Source organism: Medicago truncatula, chromosome 5 (genome assembly GCF_003473485.1).
Source record: "Medicago truncatula cultivar Jemalong A17 chromosome 5, MtrunA17r5.0-ANR, whole genome shotgun sequence".
In the NCBI taxonomy this organism is placed as follows: Eukaryota; Viridiplantae; Streptophyta; class Magnoliopsida; order Fabales; family Fabaceae; genus Medicago; species Medicago truncatula.
In genome coordinates, this window is record NC_053046.1 from 264,574 (window position 1) to 278,699 (window position 14,126).

At 33.2% G+C, this 14,126-nt stretch overlaps 2 protein-coding genes across 8 annotated transcripts; both read right to left on the bottom strand.

Moving 5' to 3' along the window:
* Positions 1 to 646: 646 nt before the first annotated feature.
* On the bottom strand, positions 647 to 2,911 carry LOC11439091 (probable polyamine transporter At3g19553). The gene is made up of 2 exons (XM_003610577.4): positions 1,832 to 2,911; positions 647 to 1,502 (listed from the first exon to the last, which is right to left on the bottom strand). Exons 1-2 carry the CDS (start codon positions 2,770 to 2,772, stop codon positions 980 to 982), a joined length of 1,464 nt encoding a protein of 487 aa, XP_003610625.1. The 5' UTR covers positions 2,773 to 2,911; the 3' UTR covers positions 647 to 979.
* A 519-nt stretch (positions 2,912 to 3,430) lies between these two features.
* Positions 3,431 to 8,478, bottom strand: LOC11439090 (histone deacetylase 6). 7 transcript variants are annotated; one of them, XR_005646199.1, is made up of 5 exons: positions 8,353 to 8,478; positions 8,112 to 8,254; positions 5,984 to 6,109; positions 5,705 to 5,894; positions 3,431 to 3,715 (listed from the first exon to the last, which is right to left on the bottom strand). XR_005646199.1 is itself a non-coding variant. In XM_024783559.2 (5 exons), exons 1-4 carry the CDS (start codon positions 8,374 to 8,376, stop codon positions 5,765 to 5,767), a joined length of 423 nt encoding a protein of 140 aa, XP_024639327.1. In that variant the 5' UTR covers positions 8,377 to 8,478; the 3' UTR covers positions 3,431 to 3,715; positions 5,756 to 5,764. The 7 variants fall into 7 exon arrangements, 5 of the variants coding, with proteins under 5 accessions (XP_024639327.1, XP_039690059.1, XP_024639326.1 ...); XM_024783559.2 differs by having other exon boundaries at positions 5,756 to 5,894; XM_039834125.1 differs by lacking the exon at positions 3,431 to 3,715 and adding an exon at positions 4,002 to 4,150 and having other exon boundaries at positions 5,756 to 5,894.
* Between the last annotated feature and the right edge of the window lie 5,648 nt (positions 8,479 to 14,126).

A 14,126-nucleotide genomic window follows, 5' to 3' on the forward strand; every position in this document is an offset into this window, starting at 1 on the left:
AGTGATTTGCTGCCTAATTCTTCTGTTTAATTTGGTAGTCCATAGGAAGTTTGGCCAAATTCATGATCCAGCACAGGACGAGTTATTCTGACAATTTTATTTTTGGTGTTAACCTTCCGGTTCATAGGGGCCCTTGTAATCCGGAGTTCGGTCGTGAGGTAAGGATAGCCGTCACGTGCTAAGAATTGTTCCACCCAAGAATCGAACTCGGATAACCACTTGAGCTCAATTGTGTGGTTTATTCTGACTCAATTTTCATTTATGATAAATCTTGTACATTATTGTAACAAAACGACAAATTTGTTCCTGTTCCTGCAAAGCATTTTTCCGAGTTAATGTTATTATAGTTTAAATGTGCTCAATTGAATCATGACTACATCTTTTGATCAATAATCCTCAGCATAGTCTTTTAGTCAATTCTTTGCACAATCAATCACTATGTCTGATGCAAAATAAGCAAGACAGTAGATTTAAAAACAAAACTCAAAATGCAGCAATGTACAATTAAGAGTTGTGTAAATGTGAATCAAAATAAAACCTGTCTAAAATAGTGTTTGGAAATGTATAAAATTGTAATGACACCATAAATTGAACCAAATGTTATCCTTTAAAGAGACTATTGGACATGCATTGAGAAGACCTATGATGCAGAAACAAACATGTTGTAACTGATAAGAATTTTCATTGATAGAAAATAATTATAATTCTTTGTTAAATTGATTGTAATAACAAATGTAAAATATAAGCAAGGTACAACAAACAAGATTTGGTCATGCTCTTTTCACTATTCAGCCATCCTACAGAACTCTGCTTCTACTCTTTGAATATCTGTTTTACAGTGGCCCCTCTCAATACTTGAATCAACAGTATAATGGAAAACCGTGTCCATCTCTTGCTACCTTAATAAAGTCTATGAAGACCATAATATTCAACAATCTAATGTGAATTTTCTATGAAAAATACGTCAAGACAAGACCCTCTACTTTGGATTAGAATCACTTTCCATTAAAGACAATTCTTCTTCCACCATAGGCAATGGTGAGCTCATAGGAAGCTCTGTGTCCTTGTTTTCATGACCAACCAGTTCTGAATCAATTGAATGCCAACCATTGGAAGGTGATGACAGTTGTTCCGCTTCAAACAGTAACCAATTTTTATTCTTGGCTTGAACCAAGATAGGGTACAAGATAAATCCAACGATCACTACCGCTCCACTTACAAAGAACGTTCTCAAAGAAGCGAGACACATAACAAGAATAAGTAACAGAGCAGGAGGCAAACAAAGCATGGCCGCCCCAAATGTTTGGAACGGAACTCTGAAAGGTCTATAAAGATTTGGCTTCTTCAATCTCAAAGTTATAAAAGCTGCAAACTCAAGAAGCATTCCTATAGCATATAAGAAATTGAGGAACTCCAGTATTTGCTGAAAGCTCATCCATGACAAGAAGATAACTCCAGTTGCAGAGAACAAAATGCTAATAGTCGGCGTTCCATACTTAGACCTAGAAAGTTTATAGTACCACATCAATGTTAGATCACTGTTACCTTTTTGTTCAAGCAATTAATATCAAATTTGAAAGTACTAATCTACCACTCTCACTTAAGACTAAATGGTAGGTACTACATCCAATACAAATCCCCTTTAAGAATGAAGTTTCAAATCTTCCATCTATTTTTCAAAACAGATAACCTTGTTGCTTACATACAATCTAATTAAAAGAAAGAGGGTATCATCAATATCATCATAGTTGAATTTTAGTTTCATTTGTACCTGGGAAAGAGAAAGAGGGTATTGATATTGACCATTGAGACATAAAACATTATTACTGACCTTGATGAGAATACAGCTGGAAGCAATCCCATCTTGCTCATTCCAAGAAGTTGAAAAGCATCACTACTCATTTCTGCTTCAAACAATCCAAGGTTAGACATGGCAGCGGCAGCTTGAATCCACAGTTTAAGCCAAAAACCACCAATCAACATCCCGACTTCAGAAAAATAACCATCAGCCCATTCAGTTGGAGGGGAACTCAAAGCACCAGTTCCTGCTAGCAACGGAATCAAATACGAACAGACCACCAAAAGCAACCCCCAAAAAAGTGCTTTAGGAAAGGTTTTACTTGGATTATCAACCTCTCCAGCAAGTGTACTAGCCTTATCCCAATAATTCAAATTCCAAAACATGTTATTGAAGTAACCACGCCAATTGACCTTATTAAAATCGACAACAAACCATCGGCTTAGTCTGATTTTGGGAACAGAAAGAACAAAGATAGCAAGAAAGGGTAAAAGTGAAAAAATGGTTAAAACAACAGCAGAGAAACCAACAATGTGAAGACCTCTGTAATTCAAATAAGTAAGAGAAAAAGTGATCCCTAAGAGAGCAGGAATTCGGGCTAACATAAGATTAAAAATAGGAAAAGAATGTTTCAAGTAATCAAGAAACAAAACAGGATAAAGAGCATTGTCCATAACACCACTGAACCATTTCCAAAAACCTTGTTGAAAACCCCAAAAGGGACCAAAAGAAGAGGATATCCAAAGAACATAGCCACCGTTGTGAGGGAAAGCAGTGGCAAGTTCGGCGGTGACGAGAGCTTCAGGGACGCTCCAAATGAGAGGGAAAAGGAAGAAACCGAGTAAGGATAGAAGAGGACCACCGCCGGTACTAACAGAATCCTCAACTCCGAATGGACCGCCGGAGACTTCGTAGAAGATTAGAGCAATAAGAGGTAATAAGGTTAGTTTTGGATTTGATTTGGCATCATCCATCAATAGAATAAAGGTACCAATTCGGACGAGATTAACTTCTTGCTTGTTAATATTTTTATTCAGATCTGTTCACAGCACAACCTTCATGTTGCTTAACTTCTTGAATCAATTAATAAATCAATTTTTTCATTACTCATCATATTAGTTGTTTTTTTTTTTTAATCTTTCACACCCGTCAACCTTAACAAAATGCTGTTGCCCTTTTCCCTCTCTCATACATTCACAACATTATTGGTGTTTGATCTTGATCCGATGGCTTAGAAAAAGCTGTTTTAATTGTAAATTTATTATTTTAAAAATACTGATTTTAAATTAGAACTGCTCTTCATCTGTAGTCAATTAGTTTGGATAATGTATTTCAATATGTAAGGTCATGATTCAAATCTTCCACACTTCATTTATTCACCTTTAAAAAAAGTGAATTTTTAAAAACTCGTGTTACTATTACTAATTTGGCTTGTGAAGGTAGTTCCTCCTTGATTACCTATGAGCAATGTGTTACTCAAGTTAGTTTTAATTATTTTCTTAGCCGCTAATACTGGTGTTTCTATACACCTCATTTAATTACAAGTTAGTTTTCTATTTTGGGTTTTGACCCTCTGTTCTAAAAAAAACAAGAACATGTGTTATTTCATTTTACCATCTTGTTCTAAAAAACTAAGAACTTGCTGTGTTACTTTATTTAGAATAAAACTTACTATGGGTCCTTGTTATACTTTACATATATCATATTCTCTATTAAAAGTACACAAGAACAAAAAAAAATCATAGAAAAAATAAAATAAGACTGAAGTCGTCTTAAACTGTCTTAAAATGACATCATGAGCAAATAAAAAAAGTGCATCTTGAAACTATCTCATGCTTATGAAGTGCCATTGTCTGTAGGTTTTATCTTCATGCGCAGGAAGGAAATTATGGAAGCGATGATTAAACAAAGTTTTCACTGCAAACAAAAGAAAATTGTGATTTGCCAGCCACATTTTGTACGGTGAAAGTGTGTTATTTTACGAGACAATACCATTTTAACATCAATATAGTGGCATTTTTACTTCTAGATATAGGGAGAGATGTGTGCCTTTTCCTTTCTTGGTAAATATATGAATAAGAATTATCTAACTGTAGCTTGCTCAAAATTAGTATAGATTCGTGGAATGGAGAAAGAAACGTGTGGCGACTATACTAAGTAATTACCGACAAACTAAAAAAAACAATGACAAATGTTAGTTATTAGATTAATTTTACTCCTTCGTCCGACTTTGAACACCTCCAACTCCTTTAACCCTTTTAACTCTTGGCTCAAACCAAATGAGCTACCAAACTCTCCCTAGTGACAAACTAATATTAACATGCATTCAGAAATTGTCTTCATTCTTTTTACCTATCACATATCATAAGATGCATTCAGCAAAAACAATGGGATCTCAACATGTTCAACTGTATTTCGAGGAAATAAGCAATGATTAAAAAGGCATCACATGTTTAAAATTTGAATGAAAAGCAGAAAGAAAAAGTGTTTAGTACGTGAAAAGAAAAAATACATAGCAGAAAAATAAATAAGACATCTATTGAGTCTTTGTAATGAAGGATAAAAGGAAAAAGAACAAAATAAGCTTGAGTATCAATTTCTCATAAAAGAAACATAAAAATTAATATCCTTAAGAATTATAAATTCTGCCATTCCTCTAAAACCATAGGCTTATAATGCTCACAGTAAAGCATCTTTGCCCTCTTTGCACAGCCCAAAACAACTAAAACCATATGAGAAATGCCCCATACTCCGGAAAAAATAAACATTCAACAAATATGCCAAAGGGCTCACAAGTAATATGCCAAAGGGCAGTTATTGATATCATTGACCTGTGTTATTTCCATAAACAAACGGGGAGGAGATTTAAGCATCATATTTCTATACCAGTATCTTATTTATTTGTAGATTTTAAGCGACTCTTGGTTCAATGAAGACAGATGTATTGGATAACTTATTTGATTGACAGACAACATTTACACAGCTTATAGTATTTGGGAAGAGGCACCAGTAATGAAGTGGCATTGGCAAGTATTCATTCAAAAAGTAATTATTACAGATACTTACACATGTGAATAACGAAAGATTACAAAATAACACCAGTTTAAGTGGGAAAATTCTTATGTACAGACTCGATAGGGTAAATTATTATGTAAAGATTCTATTTTATTCAATAACGATAACATGATAAATGTCATGCCCGCTTGATAGGCTGGGAATAATGTCTAACTACTCTTTTCATGAGAATTGATAACTTCTCCGTCCCTTGTTTTCTCACTTTACTAATTACTTGTTTTAGATGAGTCAAATCCAATGTCCAAAGTGTTATTGTTTTTTCACAAAGTAGTGGAGTTGTTCCTTCCCAACACTAGTTTCATTAAACAATTCATGTTATCAAAGTGTTTCGTCTTCCATCTGCATTGCTGCATCCATCCTCTTTCATCTATCATTTTATCTCTAGTGTCTTTTTATGTTCGGTCATAGCAGCCATGACAACCACTTATGTCCCACTTCATGTGTTTTCTTAACTCTTTTTTTCTTGTTCATTAGTATCTAGAGAATCGAGTTGTCATTTCCAAACATCTGAAACACATACATTGGGCAAAGAGGGAGTGAAACAGGTAGTAGTAATCCATGTTCAGCATTAGACCTATATTTCCACTTTCTAAAAGTTGTAATTTCAAATTTCCTAATTTAAGCAAAACATGGCCAATCAGAATCCTATAGATTGTATTCCCAATAAAAAAAAATCTGACTCTCCATCCAGAATTGTATGATATTCAAACATCAAACAAAGTATTTCACAAGGTAGTACTTCAAATACGCAAAAATATAAAACAGCTAATCCAAATGTTATGTAGAAACTGAAAAGATCCAAATTCAGTGCATAGAAGTATTGATTCTCACCAAAACTACAAGATATGTAAATAATAAACCCTGGTCAAATCCTAGACGAACCTTCAGGCTTCAGCTTGCTACAACTGGTGGAGGTTCATCAAATTTCAATATATAGGCCACTTCATGAACAGGTCGCAATTGCTGAATAACTTGAGCATCCAAATAAGCATCACAGGAGAAGCACCATACTGACAGATCACTGTTTGACAGAATGAGTGAATGAACAAAGCAGCACAAGATAATTGGGGTCTCGGAGGGGACACAAGTAAAAAGGAGCATCATGAATACCTGAAACTGAGGGCCACACTATGATTAGTTTCACGAAAATGCTGGAGCATATGCCTGTTCACAAAACGGCCACAGAGCACGTCCTTACACGATAAACACAACCAGTTTTCACTCGGGTGTTGGCACCTGGAAGAAAAAAAAATGTCCAATTAAGTTGTTGGTCAAATATTATCAATAACTTTTGATGCACTGTCCACCAATCAATGATGTGATCCTTCATAGAGTTTGGTTTGGGCCTAACTCAACTTACAAAACCGGCTTGTAAGGTGTGGAGTGCCCCTAACTCAGACCATATCTCATCCATTGTGGAACTTTTAACAATCTTAACATGCTTGACCTTTAAAAGACATTGATTTAATCATGGAATAAAAAGAACCAAATTAGTTTTGGTTCGAAGTGTTATTTTTGTAAGTGATGTCACCTCTGTCTTGTTTCGGCTATATCTTGAGCTCTAGATGTCCAATTGACGTGATATTTGATTCGACGGAAAGCTTAGAGAATTGTCTACAATTCATCTTTTATGCTCAAGAACAAACTATGCTTCTTTGATGGTATAAAATGGGATGAAAGTTGATTACTTGATTTTGATGAGTGGGTTGGAGTTTCTATTTAGTTAATTTAAATTAAATAAATAATGGGCTGCTACATATTAAATAAATAATGGGTTGCTACATAGAGGGACAGAGACATTCAAGAGGGGACAAGAACATTGAAATGAGACAAGGCTTTATGAGGAAGATTATGACTTTGGAGACAATCAGTGGGTCTAGTTTACTGTTTATTTTTCCTTGTAACAATTCAGCAAGTTGAACATCTTTTCCATGTATTAGGCCCAAAATGAAGTAGAACTTTGATCAAAGTTCAACTTCCTTTTATTTATTTTATAGAGTGGTTACTTTATTATTATTTGCTCCTTCAATCTTTCATCAAAGTCCTTCTCATTTGACTCAAGCACCTTCTCTCTATCTTCATATTGCTCCTCCTTTAATTTGAGTTCCTTCCATTGGATTTCAAATCTTGATCGCTCTACAAACTGCTTCTCTTTCAACACGAAATGCTTCGCTTTTCCTTCATGCACCTTTACTTTTCTACAAAGTGCTTCTCCTTTGACTTAATCTAGTTGGTTATGCTTGGATTGCAGTTTTTGTTCCTTTTGTCCATTGATGCGCCATTCATGGATCGAATCTTGAAGTAATCGCCTATGCATTCGCCAAGAACTCACATTAATTCAAGATTTTATTCACGGAACGAAAAGAAGAACAACGATTGGAATCCATGCAGGACGAACTAGATCTCAAGTCAAAGGAGAAACAGTTTGTAGAACAAGTAAAGGTCCATGAAGGTTGAGCGAAGGATCTCAAGTTGAAAGAGAAGCAGTTTAGAGAGCAAGTGATGAAGCATAAATCAAGACTTGAAATCCAACCAACGGAAGGAACTCAAATCAAAAGAGGGGCAATTTGAAGAAAGAGAGAATGTGCAAATAATAATAAGGTAACCACTCCATAAAATGAAAAAAGGACATTCTACTTCCATTTATTCATTTTGGGCGTGATACATATACGTAAAAAGTTGTTCAGCTTGCCGAATTGTTACACGAAAAAATAAACATTCATTAAACTAGGGTGGTTCATTAATCTCTAAAGTGTAACCAGTCTGTGAATGTCATTCTTCCTCATAAAGCCTTATCTCCTTACTTCAATGCTCTAGTCCTTTCTTCAATGTATTTGAATATATGTTGCAGCCCATTTAAATGAACAAAATGAAAACTCAAATCCACTCATCAACTTTCAACCCATCTTACACTACGAAAGAAGCATAAGTTGCTCTTGAACATAAAAAAAGAACTTTAGACAATTCTCTAAGTTTTCTATCAAATCAAAGATTACCTCAATGGAATGAAAGAGCTGTTAAAACAAGACAGCGACATCATCTAATACCGAAATAACACAGATAAATTTGGTTGTTTTTATTGCATGATTGAATAATAATTCTTGTGAAGGGTAAACATGTTAAGGATCACATCAATTTAGCATAAATTTGAGAGGTTAGAACTCCAAGAACATATTTCTATCCTACAGGCAGCCTAAAATAATAATAAGATTGGGAGAAAAGCGAAAAAAGGTGATACCTGTTGCAGGGAGTGTCAGGGGTTGGAATGTGGGTAAGATCATTTGATAAGGAGTGGAGATGATGACACGAAGTTCGAGCATCGACCCAACCAGATTGAGAGCCATGGATTAAGTCGTAATCTTCTTCCGATAAACCACCTTCCTGAGTGATCGATCATGGCACAAATAAGTATAAGAAGGTATTCTGTTAGTGAAAATTCAGAAAAAGTAAAGTCAGAGAAGTAGGTTTTAATTTAATACCGGTTGAGAAGAAGATGAAGCCATGAATTGAACACTATAAGCTTACTTTCCAATGATGCAATTGGGCGAGATGCTCTATTTATAAATTCAGATTTTATTTTTTATTTTTTTAAAGAATAAATTCAGAATTTCTTTTCACAAAATTATATTTTTAGTTTCTTAACTTAATTTTAAATAATAGGCTTTTAGTCTTTTTATAATTTTAGGTGAGATGCTCTATTTTTAATCTTTTATCTTTTTTCATTTTAATTTTGTCCGTTTGCATATGGATTTTTAAGTTTAAAATTCATATTTTTATTTTCTTATGACCTTTTAATCTTTAAATATATGATTTTTCATCTATATTTGTAGATGAATATTAGATTTGAAGCATGAAAATTCATATGCAAGTAGAAAAAAATGACAAAATTGAAATAAATAAAAATAAGATAAATGACTAAGTTGTTACCTAAAATTAAGTTAAAAGATTAAAGGTGTTGTTATTTTGTCTTTATGCTTTCATCCTACCAACTTCTTATCCACCATATGCAATTCCAATTTTACCTTTATACACTTTGAATCAAACAAACACCGTCAAAATTATGTATAATCTGAACCAAACCTATATATAAGCCAGACCAAGAACCCTTTTCAACACCGGTGGTTTTCGAATTTTGCCCTAAACAATCATATTCCATGTCTTTTGAAACAATGATCATGACGACGTCTACCCAGATGCTGAGGAGGAGAAGGAAGGAGGCAACCGAGTTGAATTCAGATCATGGAGAGCCATCAAATTTGTCTGTTCTCTGTAACACCCCGTTTTCCCAACATAAAAATTTCATAAAATAATCAGAGTTATTCACGTAAACGGAATGCTACACTTCTTTTCCTAAAATCATAAATGAAATAATTAACTAATTATCCTTCAAAATTCAACAACGTAATAATTAATACTTCGCAGCGGAATTTATTCAAACATCTAAATAGTCTTTGGCACGAAGGCTTCATCATAACGTCTCATAAAATCCAATCAAAAACATAGTCATGTAAAATCATAAGCAATACGTAAGGAATAGAAAAGCATGCAACAAAGTTTTCATCCCGTTACGTATCAGAACACCTAAAGACACACGTGAGAGATAGTCCACTCACGACAGCAATCTAACAGCAGCTTAAACTCGATCACCTGCAAGTTATTCATACGAAGAGCAACATTTTCAAGCAGAATGGGTGAGATTTCACATTCAATAATAAAAAGCATGTAATTCATCAAAAGCATTTAACAACTTATATTTCATCAATTAATAACATTACTCTTCTTATAATACTTCATTAGTAACTCAATCAACTTCTAATCATCATTAACTTCATATTCATTACATTACAAACATCATCATATAGCACATAATAACTAAATCATAACCAACATAGATCATCACATCATAAATATCATCTTTTAACACACAACATAATCATCATCTCACAATAACATAAACAACGCAATATAATCATCATCTCATAAGAACTTAAACAACACAACATAATCATCACTTAATAATAATAATAATAATCATATACAACACAATATAATCATCACTTAATGATAATAATCATATACAACACAACATAATCATCACTTAATAATCATAATCATATACAACACAACATAATCATCATCTCATAATAACATAAACAACAACATAATCATCATCTTATAATAACACAAGCAACAACATATTCATCATCTCATAATAATATAAACGACAACATAATCATTAACATTCCATGGTTTGTCATCAACAACCACTTCAACGATTCGACGACGACAACGTCAACTTGTCAATACAACTACGTGAAAGTACACCACCTCTTATAAAACAACGGCGTAAGAGTACACAACCTCTTATAAAACAACGACGTTAGAGTACACCACCTCTTATAAAACACCACGTAAGAGTACACCACCTCTTATAAAACACCAGAACATAAACAGTCACTAACAACAGCTTCAACTACGAATTCAACAACTTAGACAACTTAACAACTTAAGACTCCAATACTTTGGAAAGACAACTTACATTTTTACAACTTAGACCTATACCTGCAACTTGATCTATATGCAACAACAACAGAAACAGCACAAGCAATTCACAACATAACAATATTAATGAAAAACATCAACAACTTAAACATCATACATTTTCCACATAAGGCACATAATTATTTCACATAACCAACAACATTAATCATCTTAATTTCAGACTCTCTGAAGAACATTAATATTATAAACAACTTCGTTTCTACCCCAAGGACCAACTCACAACATAGGTTAAATACTCTTAAACACCTTAATTGAACTCATAGTACTTCTAGTTTTGAGGTTTGCAATTATCCCATAAGTTTTGGATTAACTTAGAAATGGTTATGCTGAATTTTCATAAGATTTCACTAAGACCTCCTTGGCGTATTTTCATCATATCTCAAACACCAAAAATCATTTTCAAGTCAAACCAAAGTCATCGGAAAGCTAACACAATTATCTATAACTTTCATGTTTACACCAAAGACCAATTCAAAACAAAAACGTGTGAAAAAAGACGCAAGAACACGAAACAGGGGATGATGTCAAAGTGCAGCTCGCGAAGCGAGTAAGTTTACTCCTTGTGGCGAGTTGTGACTGTAACGCCCTCTTTGAATTATTAGATTTATTTAATTATTTAATTGAGTCTAAAATTTATTAAGAAGAGTTTAAAATATATTTATTTGATTATGTGATTTATTAAGTGGCTTATGTTTTTATTTAATAGATTAAGATTTGAAAATAGAAATAAGATTGAGTTGAGAGTTTGTTATGAGATTTTAGAGAGTTTTGGGGGAGAAAGAGAAATAAGATAATAGAAAAAAGGGTTATAAATAGGAGAAACCTAGTTTAGAAAAAACATAACGTACGATCAATTTTGGAGAAAAGGGAGAAAAAACCGAGAGGAGGGGGAAGACCTAGGAGTGCTGCGATTTTCATCTATAAGGTAAGGGTGAGACTAACATTCAATAATCTTAAGTCATTGATTCTGAAAATTGGATTTAACATGTTGTAGGTTTTCGTTTTTGAAAATTTGAGAATTAGGGTTAAAAGTGCTTAATTGATGATTTTCTAAAATAATGTTTTTGGTCAAGTTTTATATGGTTTTGAGTCTCTTTTGATGAATATAAATGTTTAGACAAACTTTGGATCAAATTTGGGCATAGGGAAGTTAAAATTGGGATTTTGGGGTGAAAAGTGTGTTTTTTCCCGAGTTGCTCTCTGACAGCATGTCCTGTTTCATGTTCTTGCGTCTTTTTCACACGTTTCTGTTTTGAATTAGCCTTTGGTGTAAACATGAAAGTTGTAGATAATTGTGTTAGCTTTACAGTGCCGTCGGTTTGACTTGAAAATGATTTTTGGTTTATGAGTTATGGTCAAATTACTGCACGTAGGTCACAGTGAATTTTTATGAATTTCAGCACAACCTTGTCCGAATTTGAAATGAAAACTGGTATTGATTGGTACAGAATTGGTCTTAGGTGTAAACACAAAAGTTGTAGGTATAAATGTTAGATTTCTAATGCCGTTGGTTTGACTTCAAAAGGATTTATAGAACTTGAGTTATAGTCAAATTACTGCACGTAGGTCACAGTGAATAATTAAATATGATTGATGAATTAGTATATGAATGTATATGTTGTGAATACGATATTGTCCATGATTGATGAAGTGTTATATGTATATATGATGTTTTAAGATGTTGATTATTATTTGATGTTGTTATATTGTGATATAATTGTATATGCATTACTTGAATTATATGTGAATAATTGAGACGTTGTTGACTTGCATTTGATATTATTATGTCATGCTGTTTTTGTATACTGTTGTGTTGCTGTTGTTATTTAACTAAGCTGCATGAGTCGGTCTAAGTTGATTAAGATGATGAAGTTCCAAATTATTGGATTATATAAGAGGTTGTTGATTTAAGATATTACGAGGTCGAGTCCATGCATTAGCATTTCATTGTTGGGGGCTTGATGCCCTGGAGCCTTTGCTCAATTAAGTTGAGGGCTTGATGCCCTGGGAGCCTTTTTACGCTCAAATAAAGTTGAGGGCTTGATGCCCTGGGAGCCTATTTACGCTCAAAGATTGGTACCACATGCATGATTAGAAGATTAAGTTGCATAGTCAAGAGGTTAAGTTGTCAAGTTGTCAAGTTATCAAGTTGTCGAGTTGTTAAGTTGTTAAATCATGAAATTGTTTAAAGCTGTGATATGAACTATTAAAGAAGTGAATTATGATATATTATTATCTATGATGAATATTATGATGATTACATGATGTTGTCTATGAGTTGTTAAATATGATTGATGATGCTTATGTTGTTAAATGTAATTGATGAATTATATGCTTAATATTATTGTTTGTGAAATCTCACCCCTTCTATTTGCCCACCATGGGTAACTAACAGGTAACCAAGAATAGTTGATGTCGTGTGAGCTTTCCTTCTCGTGTGTCTTAGGTGCTCTGATACGTAACGGGATGGGATCTTTTGTTATTGCTTTTCTATTCCTTACGTATTATGACTATGTTTTTAGATTGGATTTTTATGAGACATTTACGAAGAGGCCTTCGTGCCAAAGACTGTTTTAGTTATTGAATAAATTCCGCTGCGAAGTATTAAAGATCTTGTATTTGAATTTTTAAATGATAAATAGTTATTTATTCAGTTTAGGATTTTAAGGAAAGAATGTGACATTCTGTTTATGTTGAAAAACTCTGATTATTTATGCGAAATTTTTATGTTGGGAAAACGGGATGTTACAGTGACGGACAAATCTACGGGAACAGACCAGTTTTCACTCGAAAAGCCCCAATTTCATCAATCCAAATCCCAAATTTGATAGGAAACTCAACCTATGTTTATTCTACAGCCTGAACTTCAATTCTTATGTTAATTCACTGGATTACCTACTCTTTAACAATCAATTCCAAACCAAAACCTAATTTCTCTAATCATCAAAATTACCACCTACATCATGTTAAATCCAGTTTTCAGAATTAAATTACTTAGAATTAGAGAAAGTTAGTCCCACCCTTACCTTAAGAAAATCGATCAGCAGCTCTCTCTTGGTTCTTCTCTCCTCTTGTTCTCCCTTTTCTCCAAAACTAGTTGTACATGAAAATAACTCTAAACCTAATTTCTCCTATTTATCACTTCCCATCTATTTTATCTTATTTCCTTTAATTCCACAAAACTCTCTAAATTCACAAAACAGCCCCTATCTCAATATTTATTCTATTATCAAATCTTATTCTATTAAATACTAAAATAAGCCACTTAATAAATCACATAATCATATAAATATATTCTAAACCTATTAAAACAATCAAATAAATAAATCAAATAATTCAAAGAGAGCGTTACATTCTCACCCCGTAAAATTTGCATTTCAAAATCGAAAATTAAGAACAACACCAAACCAATTTGGTTTTCTCTGGTTCAGTTTAATGTTTATCTGAACCAGAAAAAACCGAATAATATTTTGTTTGGTTTTTTCTTTTTCTTGAGTATATTGGTTTTGTCCGAACTTGATCTTTTTCCTCTGATAGCATTTTGCAACACTTTGTTTTAGAAAAATAAAAATGAGGTCAAATTCCTTGTTGATGTATCATTTATGTTAAGTTGATGAGTCCAAATTCAGCTCTCTAAAAATTAGTGTTTATATATGAATTATTCAATCTTAGTTTGAAATAAAACTGATTG